The sequence below is a fragment of the Clavispora lusitaniae genome, assembly GCF_014636115.1.
Source record: "Clavispora lusitaniae strain FDAARGOS_655 chromosome Unknown tig00000038_pilon, whole genome shotgun sequence".
NCBI classification, from domain to species: domain Eukaryota; kingdom Fungi; phylum Ascomycota; class Pichiomycetes; order Serinales; family Metschnikowiaceae; genus Clavispora; species Clavispora lusitaniae.
In genome coordinates this window covers 1,349,179-1,368,069 of record NW_027093976.1, presented here as the reverse complement: position 1 = coordinate 1,368,069, position 18,891 = coordinate 1,349,179, and the positions used below count along the sequence as shown (strand labels likewise).

At 43.5% G+C, this 18,891-nt stretch overlaps 8 protein-coding genes across 8 annotated transcripts; 3 read left to right on the top strand and 5 right to left on the bottom strand. All coding sequences in view use genetic code 12, as the record gives it.

Moving 5' to 3' along the window:
* Window positions 1–450: 450 nt before the first annotated feature.
* FOB63_001735 (Zn(II)2Cys6 transcription factor domain-containing protein) lies at window positions 451–1,305 on the top strand (the record flags this gene model as incomplete). The annotated part of the gene is made up of 1 exon (XM_002618140.2): window positions 451–1,305. The coding sequence occupies one exon, from the start codon at window positions 451–453 to the stop codon at window positions 1,303–1,305; it is 855 nt and encodes a 284-aa protein (XP_002618186.1).
* A 1,160-nt stretch (window positions 1,306–2,465) lies between these two features.
* On the bottom strand, window positions 2,466–4,847 carry UTP13 (Utp13p; the record flags this gene model as incomplete). Its single annotated transcript, XM_002618141.2, has 1 exon — window positions 2,466–4,847. One exon carries the CDS (start codon window positions 4,845–4,847, stop codon window positions 2,466–2,468), a length of 2,382 nt encoding a protein of 793 aa, XP_002618187.1.
* A 614-nt stretch (window positions 4,848–5,461) lies between these two features.
* On the bottom strand, window positions 5,462–7,102 carry FOB63_001733 (uncharacterized protein; the record flags this gene model as incomplete). Its single annotated transcript, XM_002618142.2, has 1 exon — window positions 5,462–7,102. The coding sequence occupies one exon, from the start codon at window positions 7,100–7,102 to the stop codon at window positions 5,462–5,464; it is 1,641 nt and encodes a 546-aa protein (XP_002618188.2).
* A 520-nt stretch (window positions 7,103–7,622) lies between these two features.
* FOB63_001732 (uncharacterized protein) lies at window positions 7,623–7,889 on the top strand (the record flags this gene model as incomplete). Its single annotated transcript, XM_066102185.1, has 1 exon — window positions 7,623–7,889. The coding sequence occupies one exon, from the start codon at window positions 7,623–7,625 to the stop codon at window positions 7,887–7,889; it is 267 nt and encodes an 88-aa protein (XP_065958483.1).
* Window positions 7,890–7,942: 53 nt separating this feature from the next.
* FOB63_001731 (uncharacterized protein) lies at window positions 7,943–10,195 on the bottom strand (the record flags this gene model as incomplete). The annotated part of the gene is made up of 1 exon (XM_002618143.2): window positions 7,943–10,195. The coding sequence occupies one exon, from the start codon at window positions 10,193–10,195 to the stop codon at window positions 7,943–7,945; it is 2,253 nt and encodes a 750-aa protein (XP_002618189.2).
* Window positions 10,196–11,127: 932 nt separating this feature from the next.
* PUT1 (proline dehydrogenase) lies at window positions 11,128–12,567 on the top strand (the record flags this gene model as incomplete). Its single annotated transcript, XM_002618144.2, has 1 exon — window positions 11,128–12,567. The coding sequence occupies one exon, from the start codon at window positions 11,128–11,130 to the stop codon at window positions 12,565–12,567; it is 1,440 nt and encodes a 479-aa protein (XP_002618190.2).
* A 58-nt stretch (window positions 12,568–12,625) lies between these two features.
* Window positions 12,626–16,126, bottom strand: RAD9 (chromatin-binding protein; the record flags this gene model as incomplete). Its single annotated transcript, XM_002618145.2, has 1 exon — window positions 12,626–16,126. One exon carries the CDS (start codon window positions 16,124–16,126, stop codon window positions 12,626–12,628), a length of 3,501 nt encoding a protein of 1,166 aa, XP_002618191.2.
* Window positions 16,127–16,577: 451 nt separating this feature from the next.
* FOB63_001728 (uncharacterized protein) lies at window positions 16,578–18,449 on the bottom strand (the record flags this gene model as incomplete). Its single annotated transcript, XM_002618146.2, has 1 exon — window positions 16,578–18,449. The coding sequence occupies one exon, from the start codon at window positions 18,447–18,449 to the stop codon at window positions 16,578–16,580; it is 1,872 nt and encodes a 623-aa protein (XP_002618192.2).
* Window positions 18,450–18,891: the final 442 nt, after the last annotated feature.

Here is an 18,891-nt window from a genome sequence, read left to right as displayed (position 1 = left end):
TCATGCATGCCCTATTGAGTATCGCGCGCGGAAAAATGTGCGATTTGAGATCTCGGTAATCCCCGCCCCTTTGTTTCTCAACTTTTTTTTGGTCTGATCACAACTTCGACAAGAGCTAAGGCTTGACGATGTCACCTCTGCGGGTAGAAATTGTATAATCTAACATATCTCGGTAAGAGTACTCAAAAGCCACTGTATCTGGCCGTTCGAAGCTTTCTGCAAGTGCTTGCAGCAACGTGCTTATGGGCCCAAAATTCTGTATATGTCCTGTCTGATCCCTGCTGGATCTTTTTTTTTTTTTTTTCTTGTCTGGTTTAAGTGATCGTTCATATAAACCCTTCCATCCGCCGTTCTTTCCCCCACGCTTCAAATTTACCTAACCCTTTGCCTGTCGTCACGATTGTAATGCCCCCTCTGACCCGAATAGAATCATTTCCCGCTTAACTTGTCATGCCACAGCTCCCTTCTGTTTCAGAGCTAATGATCGGAGCACAACTCCCACTCCAGCAAGATCGTCCAGCCCCTCGGCCACAGTATACATCTGACGTGAGTCCACGTCATGCCGAGCCCATTTTATTCCAGCCGCGTCATGGTCTGCAAGATCAGACAGCCTCAGGCTTTGCTTCTAACATATCACCACGATCTGTTGGTCCTCCTACGACGTCACAAGTTCCAAAAGACTATTTCAGTTATCACCACGTGAATCATGATCCGCGAGCGGGTTCGATACTGCTGGTTGAATCTCATCCACATCCAAAGCTCGTTCAAAGTCATAGCGGCCCAACTATTTCAACGTCACATATGGCGCGCAGTGAATCTTCGCCGGGCGGGGACGTACCGCAGTTCCCGCAGGTGACATACATGCCCTTTGCGTCATACAACGCAGCCCCCGTGGTATCGACGCCTTACAATCCATACGCACAAATGGGCGCAGGCCCGGTGCCGCCCTATGCATATGGTATGCTGACTATGGGTCAGAGTTATGTTCCCCCCTACGGCGTGCAGTATTACACGCCCATGATGATGGGACCTGGCCCGGATTCCAGTGTGCCGCGCGCCATGGAGGAGTGCAATAACGCGCTCTTGAAGAAACGACGCATCATCAAGCGCAGGACGCGAACAGGGTGCCTCACATGCCGCAAAAGGCGCATCAAGTGCGACGAGCGCAAACCTCACTGCTTCAATTGCGAGCGCTCTAAAAAGCTTTGTCTCGGATACGAGACACCTAATGCAGGCGCACGCCGCAGCGTGGACGAATCTGGCGAGGAAAAATCGCGCCAGTCATCCATCAACGATCTGGCGTAGGCGCAACTGGCCGCGCGATCTTGCCGTCCGTGCGTGCGTAGCTAATTTTTTCGTATAGAACACAATAAACCTCGGCTCATCATTAGATGTACTGCGCAGTTTGTGCGTCCATTTTTCCTCTCTCTGCAGCACATCACTGTGCGTAGTGGCGAATGCCGCACCATTATTGACATCAACTATAGAGCGTGAGCCTCGCTTCTATGGGCTCGCAACCAAGTACTCACTACTGAAATATCTTCTGGCAAGTCAAGTACCATTTTAGTTACTCTCATAAGCTCTAATGTTAATAAGGTGTTCTCTCCGTGCTCATTAAGTTGCATGTTGTTTTCCGTTTATATCCGAAACCCCCGTTCTTATTTTTTTCGACGAGTCAACTTTAACCGCACATTCTGCATTATGCGTCAAGAAGCGACGCAAGTACTACAGATCTGCTGGTGCGTGCGCATAATGCCCAATTAGGTTTACCACTGGGCGCAATCTGTGCAAAACAGCCTCTAAAAGTATTTTCTGGCACCACCTGCTAAAGTTTTAGCCTGAAACTCGGGTATCGCTTTCTGCAATGCAGCTTAATCGCCCGTTTTATCTCCTGATACATTGAACACACTGCGACGCCCCTAAATCCTTTTCTACTGAACCATGGGGTATCCCTTTTTGGTTGCATGAATTCGCGCAAGATAAACCTCTTTCGGTCATTACCTTACCTTCGATAGATCGTTCTTATCTGTTCGATGATGTAGCCCTTATCTAATGAACCATTTACTAAATTGACTACGGCAGTGAATGTTGCGTGCAGAAATTTATTTCATTGTCACCCTTGTCTTGCAAGCTAAGAGTACGAGTATCTAGAAAACAAGCAATAGAGCAAGAACACGGTTGTGTTGCTCAGCATTTAAAACAAATATGCATTCCAAAAATCTCTCTGTAAAGGGTGAACACATTTCCGTTCATTCCACCAGAATCGCATATTCATGTCTCGATAGTGTGTCGTGTAAATTTGTCCTGTGTCTATGTCTTCTCCACTTTGTATGTTGTGCCTAAGTACTCCCCCATAGCACCATTCAGAATTTTCGATGTTGTGTCTTAGCCTCAGCTTTTATGAAACCTAAGCTCACTCGTCCTAGAAGCATGCAAGCCACTATCCTTCTCATATACTCTCCAACTTATGCTTTTTCCATCTCATGCACAACGTAGTCAAGCATGTATGTCTGCTCAATCAAGTCGTCTAGACGCAGGTAATGCCTCTCGTTATATGGGACAATTGCTGCGACGATCTTGCGGATTTCCGGGTTTTCCATGTCGAGCTTGTCCACAACAACTGCCAACACCTTCTGTGCAATCTCAAACTGCTTAAAGTTGATATTCCAGTCACGGACTCTGCGCAATAAAGCGGCCATCTGTGTCGTGTCAAGCAGTTGGATCGTTTTCTCGAGCGCGAAAGAACCGAGCTTCAGTCCAGCGTCATCGTTGCTGGCAATCAGCGATTTTATCACATTGTAGACCCTCATCAGATGCTCGAGTGTCACAGCGAGTAAAAATGCATTGCTCCAATCATTGCGCTGAATGTAGTTATTTAATGCCTGTTCATGCTCAATTTTCTGACGTTCCTGCTCCTCCCTCTCTTTGACTAACTCGTCAGTGTTGTCCGTCCAGAAGTTCATGCGACCGTCAGCATCTACAGACACCATGGCCAAACCGTCATCCTTTACATCAAGTGCCCAGATCCGGTTTCCGTGGTTGTCTAGCGTAGCACAGCACTCGCTTTCACTGATGTCCCACACCTTGACTAAACTGTCCGCTCCTGATGTGACAATTTGTCTATTGCGGTTCATGAAGCGACAACGTTGCACAGCATTAGTATGGCCTTCCAACGTTTTTGTACACGTGTAATCGGTCAACAGCCAGACCTTAGCTGTCTTGTCACCAGACGCGGTCACCACGAGCTTGTCATATTGGCAGAAACTCACGTCCCATAAACCCCTCTTGTGACCGCGGAGCACACCCACGGTTTCTCCCAGGTCTGTATCCCACACTTTGGCAAGCTTGTCGAACGATGCCGTCGCGAAGAGCTGGTTGTTTGGCGCCACGGCTAATGCATTGATTTCTTTATCGTGAGCTCTCCGAGTGTACTCACTAGAACGAACAGTTCCCTGCTGCACCTTCCACTTTTTCACTGTCAAGTCGGCAGAAGCAGTCAATACAAACCGTGGTTCTCCGGATCCTTTTGGTAAGCCACATGCGGTAACTGCACCAGCATGACCAATAAATACAGCGTATAGTTCAAACAGGCTTGCCTCGTCGTTCCAGCGCCACATTCGTGCACTGTTGTCCTTAGCACCTGTCAACAACCATCTTCCGTCTTCGGAAGCGTCAACACAATTAAGAAGATCTGTGTGGCCCTCGTGGAGCAGAACTTCAAAAGGAGCAGCTGGATCCACCACGCGCAAAGCCGGAGCGTTTGTTGCGAGAGCAAGGAGAGAGCGGTCAGGTCCACAGTACCGCACATCGGCCACAATGCCATGGTTTCCCGCAATTCGTTTTGTTTCTGGCACAATATGTTCTTCGTCTTCTCCAAAACGGGCCAAGTCGAGCCGCATTAAGGTTTGATCACTCAAGACCATCCAAAGCTGTTCAGAGACGATGGTGTCAATCACCACAAGTTCTTCCAGGGTCTCCAAGGGGGCGCGAGACAGGCCAAGCGGTTTTCCTGAGTCGGCGGCCCAGACACGCAATTGGCAACCAGAGCCGGCTGTGTAAAAGAGAAGATCGCCGTTCTTCTCAAAGAAGCCACACGATTCCACTTGTTGACGTACAGTGAAAGTATTCGTTGGTCTGCGCAAGTTTTCTGTGTTGTAAAGCACCACCACCTCGTCTCTTCCACCCGACATGAAAAAGTCTCCTTCAGGAGAGAATGCAAGTCCTCTTACGGCACCGGAGTGTTCATTGTTGGAGGCCACGCATTTTCGCGTCACCAAGTTCCAGATTTTGCAAGTTCCCATTGTGTCTCCCAGCGCAAGCATCCATTTAGAAGAATGGAGCTCACCGTAGAACTTGAGTGAGCACACTGTTGTCCCATGACCTTTGAGAGAATGCGTGATGTACGCACCTTCGATATCCCACACTGTGACAAGACCATCCGTAGCTCCGAAGGCGAAAAGTGTCGATGTAGCATCCACTGCAGCTATGTACACGGGTGCAGACAATCTTGTCTGTTTGAGACACTGGCCAGTTTGAACATCAAATATCCGAAGCTGCTGACTCTGCGACACCACCGCTAAGCGTGTACCGTCTGGGGTCATTGCAAGAGCAGTGACGGGTTCCCCGTCACCTTCCAACGTGAAAAGCGTAATGTTGTTAGTCAAGTCTGTAATCACCACGTCCTCATTGCATGGAGTAGCTAGAAGCTCACCATTTTGCGAGAGCGTTGCCGATGTGGCGCCCACATAAAACGGCTCGATTTCCTGCGACTCAAAGGCACAGCGAAGAGGTTCCGACATGATGTAGAAAGACGATGGTGGAGATTCTTCTTTTTTTGTAGCGCGCATATGCCGGGCGATGAGCAGAGATGGGCAGGACAATACAATAAACTCTTTCTGAACTAAAAGTGGAAAAGAAGTCTACAAACTGATGATCTCTCTACTAGTGGCCCATTGCTTACGTTTAATTTAACTCACGTAAGCATTAAATGGTTTTTGGTGTTTACAACTCACCACTTGTCATCTTTGCGTACAGTCTGGAAGAAGCGAACTACTCGCACTACTATCATAGGATCTTTTATGTCGTCTCAGCGCTCTTCCACTCTCTTTAGAAATTAGAGATATATGAGCATGTACATTGTAGTTCGTTACAAACTTGGATTGTTTCACTAAGAAAAGAACTGTTTATTCACATATGCTCGCATCTTCTTACTTTATGTTATGTACAAAGCGGTAAGGTGAGGCTACAGCACCGTAGCTTTAATTGGAACCACCTACGAATATGGCTTTTAAAATATATTTCTTACTCAATGAAACACAATTGGTAGCCCCATTACCTCCATTCGTTGGCGAGCCTACTGTAAATCTTCTCTTGTGAGTACGAGCTGATTGGTTTCACTTCAATATACCATGATTTAATAATGTCATACGCGAATCTTGAATAATATATATCCCTTCCTATATTAAACGGGTACTTCTTCGGCAAATTCAAGTCCAAAAGAACGAGCAGTCTCCTTCATGTATGCGTCGATGTAATCTTCTAAACCTTTTCCTGTTGTTCCATAAAATCTACCCAAAATTAACTGCCGGAGTCGGAGGAACCAGAACACAACGTCACTGAAAAAGAGACCAAATCTGATTTGTAAAATTTGTAACCACGTTGCTCTGTGGGTTAAATCTAACTTTGTACGATGTGACAGCTGAATCGCACTATTTGTAAGCAAGTTGACCCTATTAACAGGGCTGCCCATGCTCTGATTCAAATTCTGCATCATCCTCATAGTCCTCAGAATGAATAATAGCTCGAGAGGAAACTTCGCCTCATCACCTAACAAGGATCTAATGAGATCAAGTGAGTTTCGACTCTTGGACAAATCCGCATTCTTAGGCGGACGAAGTTGAACAATAGTACTTAAAAGGTCAGTGGACCCAACTCCCCACTCCTCTGCTATTCTTTCTATACTTTTCTGATCAAAACAAAAGAGGTACTTCCACAACTCACAATATTCACTCTGAAACTTAGGAGAAAGCGACACGTAGAGTCCGTGGTCCAATAGCACCAATTGCTGCTTGCCCTTGTGAAATCGAGCTAATAAATTCCCCGGGTGAGGATCAGAATGTACAAAGCCGTACTCGAAGATCTGTCTCCCAAACAAATTCAAATATTGGCTCATGAGGGTTGTCAAATTAAATTTCGCATCCACTAACTTATTCTTATCTGCCAAAGAAACACCGTCTATCCACTCAGACACCAATACCTGTTTCCGTGTATACATATTATACGTAGCAGGGATATGGAAGCACAGGTTGTCTAATGCTTTATCCTCCCTCAAAAGCTTCGCAATTCTTTCGGAATGAGCAGCTTCGATGCGAAAGTCTGCTTCCTTGATAATTTGATCTGAGATGTAGCGTGTGAAAAAAGAAAGAGGCAAATCAAAGAGTCGAGAATACACCCATGATATGCCACGATAAACAGCTAGGTCCACTGCCACTTGTTTCGAGATATAGGGATGTTGTACTTTCACCGCAACTAGTGTCTGTTCTTCTTTTAACTTGGCTCTATGCACCTGTGCTATCGAAGCCGAAGCTATGGGGTCATGCTCGATATACTCGAAGATTTGCGTCTCGTAATCAGACCCCAAGTTTTTTCGTAAAACACGGTCAACGTCTGACCATAGATCTTGCGGCGCAGCATCGTATAAGCCGCTGAACCTTTTCTGATACGCAACTGGAAACACGGATGCCTGGTTGGCAACGGCCTGGCCTTGTTTTATATAGAGCCCCTTGTTCTTCTCAATCATGGCGAACAACTTCTCTGACGCTATCTCATGAAGGTCATTTATAGAGTCGTACTTGTCAATGTTTCGGGAATACTGATACGCTACCCAAAGTAGCACGTAAACAGCCCGAGCAGAACGTTGAAGAAGCGAAGCGTAGTATAATTCGTCGATAGCATAGATTGAAATCGCTGTTGCGGAGATTATGGCAATGCGGCGAGTGACCGATTTTTGAAAAGGCCGATTAGTTGCCCGAATTCCCGTATGCAAACATCGTGTATGGCAAGGAAACCTATATGAATACCGGCTTCTTGTGAGCATGAACATGGTAAAAAGGAATAGTCTCTGACTCTACTATCATGGTCCAGTATTACGTATGCGCATCCTGCGTTAAGAAGTTCGGGTTGCGATGGAACATCAGAGAGATTGCTACGTACCCATTGGCTTGTTCTAAAGAGGATAAATCTTCTTGAGTAGTTCTTAAAGAGTAGTCAGGGTTAAAAGCTAACGGCAATATAAATTGCCTATCATTATCATGCGACAATGGATAGTGGATGGTGCATCCGCAAGATTTTGCTGAATTCGCACATTAGTCACCTAAACCATGGAACTCCTAATTTTAAGCAACCTACGGCTCAAAAATCAGAAAGCCGGGCAAACACCAAAAAGCTTTCCACTAGAATCGCAGATGAACATAGATATTTTCAATGATCATCATTTGTAGTTTCATAACTCCCTTTTCATTCAGTGTGGCCCACTGAGAACAACGAACCATACCCGGATTAAACCGCGATTTAAACCGGCACACTGTAACCAAAGAAAAAAAAGAACTACTCCACAACCCGAAATGTTCCAATTGGCCTCCCGCTCTGTCCGTGTGGCAGCCCGTTCTTATTCTACTGCTGCTGGCGAGCCTAAAAAGATCGGCGCTTTCAGAGGTGGTCTCACCGGCTTTTTGCTTGGTGTCACCACCACCGGAGTTGCATCCTACTACTACTTGTTGGACGAGTATGTCAAGACGAATAACGTTATTCTCGTGGACTTGTTGAGCTTGAATGAAACTGTGGTCAGCTTGGAAAAGCATGTCAAGGCTTTGGAAGACAAAACCAAGTAATGCTTTGAATCAATGACGTTTATGTACAAGCATGTCTATATAAATTAAATATTCTACACCGCAGTCACAAACCGCTCCACGTAGTCAAGAAGCTTGTCGAAACTGCTCCTTTCTCCATCCAAACCAATGAATCGAGCCTCCAATCTTCTTCCTCCCAACAGACCCCCGTCTACCACGCTCAATTGGACCAATTTGTCCTCACTAGTTTTCAACGTGAGTTCACGCCTGTAACTGACGTTGACGTAATTGTAGCGTACCTTTTGGCCGTTGATAATGAAATCACAGAACGGAGCAATAGAAGTGGGTTTGCGTCCACTAAAATCGAGCTCGGAATTTTCTAAAAATTCCCGAAGTCCCGGCTGACTCTCAAGCCGATTGTACTTAGACGTGGTGGACAGTAATAATTCTCCAATATCATGAGCCTCAGCGGTTTGCTCTACATCGTCCAGTAATATTTGCCCAGTAACCTGACAACTCACCTTCATGTCTGCATTGGCTTGCGGACAGCATACATAGCTGTTATTTTCACTTTCGACTGTCACAGCCTGAAGGCTTTCGATATCAGGAATAGATTTGTCATTAAGCTGCATCCAAAGCTCGATTGGTGGATATTTTACCTGTTCGTCCAAATCGCGCTTCAAGTTCTCGTCTGTAAATTCTTCAACAAATGGTGATGGCGTGAATTTGAATTGCAAGCTGTATACATGGGGATCCTCTTCCAACAGAGAGAGTCCTTCATATGGTTCACATCTAGAAAGAACTTCATCAAATACAAGTGGGGCATTTGTGCTGAAACTGTAAGGATAGCCTCTTATGTCTTTCGTCGAGGGACAGAGCAAGGAAGACATTTGATCACTATCTGTTTGAAATAAAACATTACCCAAGGTCACTGTAAATACAGGAGGTTCTAAGCGTTCACTTTCCAAACCAATTAACTGTTTTGTGTAACCAAAGTCTGTGAGCTCATTGAAAATGTCCTTCCTCTGGTCAGCGCTCAACAATGGAATTCCACGATAGGGTTTCTTATCAATAGCAATTGTGCTTTCCGTGTTATCCTCAGGCTTCATTAAACCCAAACTTTCCAAAAGCTCGATTGTTTTTTGATTCAAACTTGGGTCTGGCAAAATATCACTCTCTTTAGAATCATCAAGATCATCCAAAACGTTATCAAACTTTGCGAGCAGCTCATCAGAAAATTTCTCAAGTTCATTTTTCAATTCCGTATTGCTTGTATCAATCAGAGTGTCCTTCCTCAACACAAAATGAGGCTTGAATCTGTCTTTCCATGACATTGAATAATCATTGCTGTATGGGAGCAATGCAGAACAAGAAAGAGAATCCTTCCCAGGTAAATGCAAGTAATTTTTATTGTGCAAATTGTAATCCAAGTGCCACAACAATAGCCTTCGAATCCGCTTCACTTGGTTCGGGTTAAGGGCGGCCAATTCATATTTGTCACCTGACAAATGGTTGAAGTAAACTTCAGTGTTTTTTCCGATCTCTTTGAACGAGAATTCACCGAACTTCTCCAAATACAATTTCTTGACAGCTGTTAGATCTAATTCTTCTTTGTAATAGCCTTCAAGCCGAGACTGCAACAAAATACGAGCATTGTCTAGCTGGTCTTGAGTTCCGGTCATCACAAGTTCAGCCCTTTCTTTGTCAAAACCAAACTTTGAGACGGCACTTCGTACGCTTCGTAAAATCGCCCCTTTTTGGGATAAAAGCAAAAACATTTCAAACTTGTTCAAAGGAACACTCTCCTCCAAGAGTATTTGGCGCTTTGATTTTTTAAACTTTTCAGGAATTTTAGCTTTCCAAACCTTCCTCAAAATAGTTTCTGCCAACTGCTGCTTAGTACTCCGACTAGCCCGTAGATTATGGATCTTGACATATTCGACTAACTGAGATTTTTTAAAGGAATTGGATAGCGTGTCAATGAGAGCGCTGGCTTTATAGGCGCTAAGTGAAGCTTCTTTAGGCTTGAAATAATCGATTGCATGAGTAATGTCCGTTGGCTCACTTTCTTTTCCTTCAGCAGTATCATCGAGTCGAATGATTTTGGGAGAGAGTTTTTTCCGTGCCAGCTTAGAGGGACGTTCAACAAACTTTGATATCACCCTGTCTTTGGTTTCTTCTGGACTCAAAATCAAAATGCGCTTCTTCTGTTTCTTCGAGGGTGGTGCTGCTTTCAAGACATCAAGTATAGACAGAGGGAGTTTGTTGGAGGCAGCTGCCAGAGAAGAAAGCCTTCGTAGGCTGCTGTTATGCGAGAAACACCAGGTCTGTATCGATCGGCGTAACATCACCGTTCTTGATTAACTATGAAGCAGAAATGTTCAGATGAGCATCAGGAACGTGATTGATCATGTGACATTCTCCACCTATAAACAGCGTACTTGGTAGGAAAGAGCCGAATAGAAACAGGATGAGCTAAGAAGGTTTACATGGAGGAATGACAGTATGCTCAAATGGCTTCTGGCTCTTTTGTAACTTGTGGAGACCATCGTAGGTGTGTTCGCAGTATCCGAGTATACCGAGCGACTAGATAAGTTGATTCTCCGGCTTTCTACATTAATGGTACAAAGGGATGGGATAAAGAAAACATACAAGAAAAAAAGAAAAGACAGACAAAAATAATAGCAAAGAAGCAACACCCCTTAACGGTAGTTTATGGTGTACGGAATTGTCGGATACATCTTTGAGGAACTGACAGAAATTCCATGGAAATACACAGACTGCATAATGCACCATGCAATGGCAAAAACGGTCGAAAACAACATCACCACACGTTGAATTCGCCTAGACGGCATAAAACGGTTGTAAGATTGGCTCAACAAGTAGACGATAGCACATCTCATCCTCGCGAGTGCCTTCCGAAAAAAAACATGCCGCACAAAAAATGACTAAACACTTGGAAAGCACGTGACGTAAAAATCTTATCTTTTCGCCCTGCGCTGCTTTTTGGAGCCGTTTCGCTATAGATTTCCAAGTTTTCGGGTGCGAAAGTGGGGCAGTTGCATCGCACTTCGCGGAGGACTACCTATAATTGCAATGTGAGGAACTATAGCGATTGCCTCTAATCATGCTTATATATAGCTATGGTTCGCTCTAAGCAAAGCAAGATAATCAACCTATTTCTTCTTCTCTTTGTAAAGGCCTTTTCGAGTCTAAATATTTCATTTCCATCTCACCCAAATTCGTTTCTTTACAGTCCAATACTAAGTGCTAATTGTCTATGATTCCCAGACCCAATCACGTTCTCCGGCCACTTGCATTGATTTCCAGATCAAGCGCATTGAGGCCGCTTCCACTCTTGAAAGTGGCTAAAAGAGGGTTTCAGAGCTCACCGCTGAAGACCAATTCCGCCACTGTCGTTGGTGAAACTCCAAAGACTTCCCCAGTCAATGCTTTCCCACCAAAATTTGACGCTTCTTACTTGAGAGACTTTTCGTTTAGCGAGCTTTTCTCTTTCCTTGTCATTGGTACTGCAACTTTGAACAAGTCTTTGTTAAAAGCTTGTATCAAATTGTTTCCATATGTGCCTATCCCGGTGATTAAGGCTCTTGTCTACAAAATTTACTGTGGAGGAGAAACAATTACAGACGTCAAGCAAACCGGACAAAAATTGACTGCGCGTGGTATCAACAACATGATGATTTCTTTGACCATCGAGGCTTGCAATGGAAACGACAACATAGACCCACAGTACATTGTTGAGGAAACACAAAAGTCCATTGAAGAGATTTTGATTCCTCACACTCTTTCTGTGATTGAGACACTGGGAAAAGACATCAACTCGATTCCTGCCGGATATGTGGCTTTAAAGCCCACCGGATTTGTTAAGAATGCTGCAGCAGTTTTGAAAAACTACAAGTCTGAAGAATACAAGAAGGATTTTGAAGACTTGGTTTCAAAAGCGTCCCAAATCTGCAAAAGCGTGTTTGAGGCCAACAAAAGATTGGCAGCTCAATATCCAGAGAGAGTATCCCCTTTTGTTGTTAGCGTCATAGATGCCGAAAAGCATGACCTTCAGGAAGGTGTTTACGAGTTGCAAAGAAGATTGTACAAGGCTTTCAACCCTGTTGGTTCTCCAGTTTCTGTGGTTGGTACTTTACAAATGTACTTGTCCGAGTCTTCGAACTTGTTAGCACTTGAGGAAAAAATGGCTAGAGAAAATAATTATAGACTTGGCTTGAAGTTGGTCAGAGGCGCATACATTCATTCCGAGCAGGATCGGTCAACCATTATTCATAAGACAAAAGAAGATACCGATACAAACTACAACAGAGGAATTTCATACTGCATTGACTCGATTTTGTCTAGCGAGTCGAACAAGTCTGTCATCGGCCATTTGGTTGTTGCTTCTCACAATGCAGACTCCTTGAGGTTGGCTTCAGAGAAGACTTACAAAAGCATCAATTCTGTCAACAACGCTAATAAGTCTAACATTTGTTTGGGTCAGTTGATGGGAATGGCGGATGCCATCACATACGACTTGATCAATAATGAAAAGATTGATAACGTCATTAAATATGTACCATGGGGTCCACCATTGGAGACCAAAGAGTACTTGTTGAGAAGATTGGAAGAGAATGGCGATGCCGTAAAGAATGATAATGGTTTGCCTTTAATCAAAGCCGTTGGAGCTGAAATGATGAAAAGGCTTGTTGCTTAAGTAGCGCTACACGTGAGCTACTATTTACGTCTTGAAATGTATAATGATACTGAAAATCTTAAATGTTAACCTGGCAATCCGGTTGCCAAATGTAACAGCTTATAACACACTGAACTAACCACTCCCAACCGATAATTCCAATAGGTTTGCCCATGAGATCCGAGCGCTTCGCTGTATTTTTAGACATTCTCTTGGCGTATTCGTTGCTGCTATTGTCATAGACCAACACATTCTGGCCCTCCAGTTCCTTCAAGGCGGTATCAATTGCGCTTACTGTTTTGCAGAACTTCATCGCCTTAGCACCAAATGCGTGGAAAATAAATTCACACATTTCAAGTGTCTTTTGATCTTGTTTCTTATCGAGAATAATAATTGACTCAGCCATGAGTAAGCTGGAATTATTTGATAGCTGCTTGTTCAAATCCTCCCCTCGATAAAGCTTTTCACGAAACTTATAGACATCATTGCTCTTGAGGCCATTAATGTGGAAGGAATGTCCCGCGGGCAATAAATAAACGGACCAGTTGTTCAAAACTTTTGGATCTGCGATAGCTTGATCTACAAATGAATCAGCTAAAATGGGCCAGCCCAAAGCCAATGCTTGAAGATATTTTGCACTTCGAGAATAGCCGTCAGAAAGAAGAGCTCCAAACTTTAGGCCCTCAAACCTACTCAGAGTCAAACAAAGATGATTTGTCTCTGATTCTTCTTTAGTCACAAACAGTTTGATCTCATCATCAATAAATATGCCTCCATTCGAGGTGATGAGTTTACAAAGCTCACCTTTCCTCGCGTCATTGACAGAAGTGACAAAAAAAACCATTTGATTGAACAAAGTTGACTTAATAGGAACAACGTTAGATTGAACGGTCATTTTTTGGGATGTGAGCTTGGGTCCCTCACTTTGAACGACAATTCTTTCATCTGATAACAAATCACTTATGCCGACATCTTGATTACTCAACACGTCTTTCACAATGCTATAAGACTCCTGCACGAGATCTATATCTTCACACATAAGCCTATAGCGCAGTTGATGAGAAGCTCTCATCCCCATATCCATAAACAACTGTGATATACCCACAGAAAATTCCTTTCCCTGAGCGTTGCCATGTCTTCCTTTTTTAACGACAATGGCAGTGTCATACCCTCGAACACACTTAAAATTCGATTGTTCGTAAGAATGAACCAAGCCCGTGACTATGAATTCACCAAGTCTCAGATTCAAAAGAACAATGTCACCCACACGAAGATCAAGTAAGTACAAATCCACATTTTTCATTTCAGTCTGAACAAAATCACAGAATTCCACTTTTGAGACAAGATCAGTCAGACTAAGGACCCGAGCAGGATAGAACTTGAATTGTGAAAGTGCCCAAACAGATTGGGGATTGTGGATGTGCTTGACCAGAAGCACGTTCAGTGGTTCTGCTCGTAACTCCTTTGGCTCAATTTGAGATCCTGAATGAAATTGCGATTGCAATGGCGAGCGGGGTTGCGATTGTAATTCATCTTGAGAATCATATTGGGATTCAAATCCAGATCTATTTTGTGATTGTGATTGTGATTGTGATTGTGATTGTGATTGTGATTGTGATTGTGATTGTGATTGTGATTGTGATTGTGATTGTGATTGTGATTGTGATTGTGATTGTGATTGTGATTGTGATTGTGATTGTGATTGTGATTGTGATTGTGATTGTGATTGTGATTGTGATTGTGATTGTGATTCGAGAATTTGATTCGAACGACGTCTTCTCGGTACCAGTATCTCAACATGAGATTCCTCGTAATCGGGTAGAGCCTCGTAGTTTTCGGATTCAAGCATATCCACGTCGAATTTTACATCATGACTGAAATCCTCTAACTCAGAGGATGATTGACTCCAATCTAATTTTCGAGTCAATGTCGCAGAAATGGAAGCCAGAGCAAGCTGAGAGTCATAGGTCTCCGAATGAGACCCTTTCTTAAGAGATGAAGTAGGCTCAGACAGCCCATTATTTCCGCCAGAGTCACCGAAAGCAAGCGTCTGCGAACTCTTGGTTGCATTGCCTTCCGCTTCTTCAATAAGCTTTTGTCTTTTACGTTTATGAGCATCGACACTATCCTCAATAAGTAATACAGTATCGACATCTGTTTGAGCGTATTCATCATTGCTGATGATGCTCACTTCAGCATTGGTAGCTCTACCATTCTGACTGCTCGAGAAAATAGACTTGCAACCAATATCTATCGTATTAGTGGTGTGATCGATGAATTCCTCCTGAGTGTTTACAACCTGAGTCGTTGGTTCTTCCCTAACGCGACCTTCACTTCCTTGGGATAGCACAAGAGTAGTGGTGTCGGCTTCAGGCTCACTTTTCTTTGTCGGGGAAGACCTCATATCCACCCCATTTGTCTCCTCGGGTTGAAGATTAGATACCTGTGTGATTGGCTGGGTATTGCCCCATTCAATAGTGTGCAGCGCATGATCGCTACTGGGATTAAATAAAACTTGCCCATCTTCGGTCCTTTCCATGGAATTGTCCCGAGTTTTTGAGGTATTAAGAGCATCAAAAGACTTCAATTGTTCCTTTTGAAAAGAAGATAGATGAGTTGAATTATGTAGATCATTCCTTAAAAGGAAACTTGCACCTTGGCTTTCCTTTGTCCTTGATGGCTGTTGCAGTTCAGAGTAATAGTCCACAGGGGAGATAACCTGGTCAGCCGGGGTCCTTCCTAATTGTGGAATTATTTGAGTGTCATCATGAATAGTTTTGCTTTGAGAGACAAGACCATGTGTATCCTCAGCAATAGATTTATTAGGAGAGTAAATGATCTGGGTGTCGTTCTCCACAACTTTCCTCAGTGGGATGATGACTTGAGTATCCCCTTCAAGTAAGTGGTGTGGATAAATGAGTTGAGTGTCTGCAATGTCTGTACTTGTGTTAGGTCGTAGATCTGGTTTATATTTCTGGAGTAAATGTTTCTCACTATGCCTTGATTCTTTGTCATGTACATCGCCTGGAAGATTAGTTGCAATCATTTTGTTGCTATGTTCGATAATCGTGGGAGTATTCAAAGAAGTCTTAAGTGTTTGAGGTTCGACAGAAACATTCTGTACTTTTTCATGAACAATTTGGGGTTGCTTACTCTTATGGATTGAATGGCCATGCATTAAGGATCCTGTTGCTCTAGATGAGTTAATCAATTGTGTATCCTCATTTGGTCCGATTAACTGCGTATCTTCCGCTTTGTCCAAGGTAGAAGGGTCTTCAGTCGAAGAAGTGAGCCTACTTCGTAAAACCTCATGTGCTTGTGATTTCTCATGGGGTTTGTCATTCGAAGGAGTTAACAGGCGCCTCTTTGCTATGGGAGACACGTCATATGAGTCACTCGAGGATGAAAAGCTGCCATGGCGGAAGACAGGGCTTGTACTCTGGTCAATCTGAGTTGGCTCATTTGGTAAGCTTGGTGAATGGAACAGCCCAAATGTGTCTGGAGAAACTGGCCACTTTTTTCTGTCAGACCACTTGGTATCATCTGCAAATACCAAGCTGTCCTCTTGGGTCAGCGGCATGAATGTAAAGTTAAGGAAAAGTGGAGGTGAAGCGAAATTTGTAGTAGTGGAAACTTTCAGATAATACGATCTTGATAGTGCGAAAGTGAAGATTTGAACGCCATACTGTAATATAAGCTTTGCGGTACCTTGAACATTACATAACCCAAGAAAACTTCAGGCACGAAAACAACGGAACTAAGCAGAGATGAAAGAAAGATTTTTAAAGCTACAAAATATTCTTTAGCGTCAATATTTGGATTGGCCTCTTGCACTAATCATATTAGCCAAATCACTCATCCAAATCGACATGTTATCGACTTGTGAACACTAATGTTGCATACCCTTGAACATAATTTACACCTCTACAATAACACCATAACGACTAATGTCTGGTAACAAATTTTAAAAACATCAATATTAAGCATACATCAAACGTGATATTAAGTTTCTCTATTTCTCCTTGTGTTAATTAGTGGAAGCCAGATTGGCTATTTTGAAGCAAGTTCAAAAGCGCCTGGAGATTATTCTGCATCTGTGGATTTTGGTTCATCATATCGGACACATATTGGTATTGATTGGGGCTGAGTTCCTGGTTTAACTGACCCAGAATATGTGGATTAGAAAATTGCGCTGAGCCGCCAAGTTTTGAAAGAATGCTATCCAAGCTCCTGGGCGGTGCCGAAGATTGGGGAGGCAGCACCGACTTTTTCAATATACTTTTGCCAACAGGAACATAGTCCTTCTTCACGACGAAAAGCGCATACAAGCCTCTATCTAATGGACCAAAGTCCATGTACGGAGGAATATTACCATCGATAGCAAAAACATAGGCATCTTTTACGAAACCGGCGCGGTCTGACAAAACACCAACCTTCTTCTTGGAAAGAAGATATTCAAATAACTTTTCGTAATCAGCATTATCGTTGTTCAGCAAACGCACCAAATAAAAATCTCGAGAAGATGCCACTTGCGACAAGTAGGGGTCAGCACGGGTTCGATCGAGGCGACCCTCGATGAGATATTTCAGCTTTTCAAACATCTCTTTGCAGACACGTATAGCCCGGTTATGTATGCTTACTGTAGTCACGTCCTCAGGCTTCTTATAGTTGGTGCATGAAATAAATTCTGCTTTAGCTTGAAATTCCACGAAGTCAGGAAACACTATAGAGCCCGACCAAAATTGAACAGGCATCATTGGAGGTAGTTTGCGTTCCGGTTCCAGTTTTTGCTCTTCGTGGGATGTTTCTTTCTTACCCTTCAAAATAAAATCTAGTTCATCATCACTGTCGTCGTCCTTTTTCTCACTTTCTTCTCTTGATTCATTAATACCCGGGTCATCCTCGTCCTCATCATCCAACTGGTACAAGTTAGGGCCCTTTGTGTTTGTTGCGATGACGCTTGGGGAAGATTCTTTTTCAAAATTGCGGTGGTCAATGTTCCTTCCCATAATACCAACATTAAAAGCGTCATCAGTATGACTATTAGACGATGTTTCCACGATTTCTTCTCCCTTATGCGTACGACGAATACGCTGCCCTGCGTCTTCCTCCACCGTAAGAACAGAGCGACGAATCAGCTCCTGGCGTACTTTTTCGGCGTAATCTTTGAGTTCAGAGTCAATCTCTTCAGGAGGCAACAGTACCAAGTCTGACATCGCTAACGACCCTTGTGCAGCTTTCGCTAGAACAGCAGGTTTCTTCACCAAGGCCATTACGCTTCTACTCTTGTCTATGTATTTCTTGTCTGTGGTGCCTGACCACACGTATATTGCCTCCTCCATTCGCTCGGCCAAACGGTATGCATCTTCGTCCTTGCTAACACCGGCTGCGGTTTGGTTTTTTAGGATGACATTGTACAATGCTTTGCAGACATTGGTCCTAGTCTTATCTTTGGGCGCTTTTTCTTTAGCGACTTCTTTTTCTTCAATTTTCTTCTTGTCGCCCTTTTCAACTTTTCGATTCTTCTGGGGAGCACATCGATTGCATGTGTATGACAAGGGGATATTATTTTCGTTTTCATATCCCATACACCGAGCGTGTTGCCATGTGCGGCAATTTTCACACTCAATCATCACTCCTCCCTCGTCAGCTTCTTCATTATAGTTGGCAGATGTCGTGCCACAAGGGTCGCATCGAACTTCACCCTCTTCAGATTTGGGTGCAATATCTTCGTAATCATAATCGTCATCATTGCCCATCACAAGTTTCGGGTCAATGACTTTTCTTCTCTTGACATTGTTCTGTTCTTCGGTCTCTATCTCCGGTACATAGTATAGGTCCAGAAGATCTCTGGCACTATGCTGGCCTTTATTGGCTCTCGAAGAACGGCGTGGTTCGCTCATTACAGTATTAGAGTGAAATAAGTTTTATGATGAAATGTGTGTATGTTTTTAGTAAGTTGGAGTAAGGATGAGATGATGATTTTTTTCCTGTTTCCATTGACTTTGCACCTGCGTCTGTGCACTACAAAACATATTCTTTCTCCAACACTTGAGTGACAACATTTATGATTTCTAGATCGTTTTCCTTGTGATTTCTCCTGAATCTTTTCGCTCTTAGTGAAGAAAATAATACTTACTACATTGCGTGTTTCCAAGGTTTAGTGGTCATGAGAGTTAATACCACAAACAGAATACTGTCATGCATTCGCATTCCTGAAGCGGTTTAAACGTACACCTTAGAAAAAAATGACGTCCGTACGAGATGAGACCAGAGGTTATGACATCGCCTGTAATTATACATACAGCTCTGGTTTGCAAGTATCTTCTTTCTCGGAATGTTTAA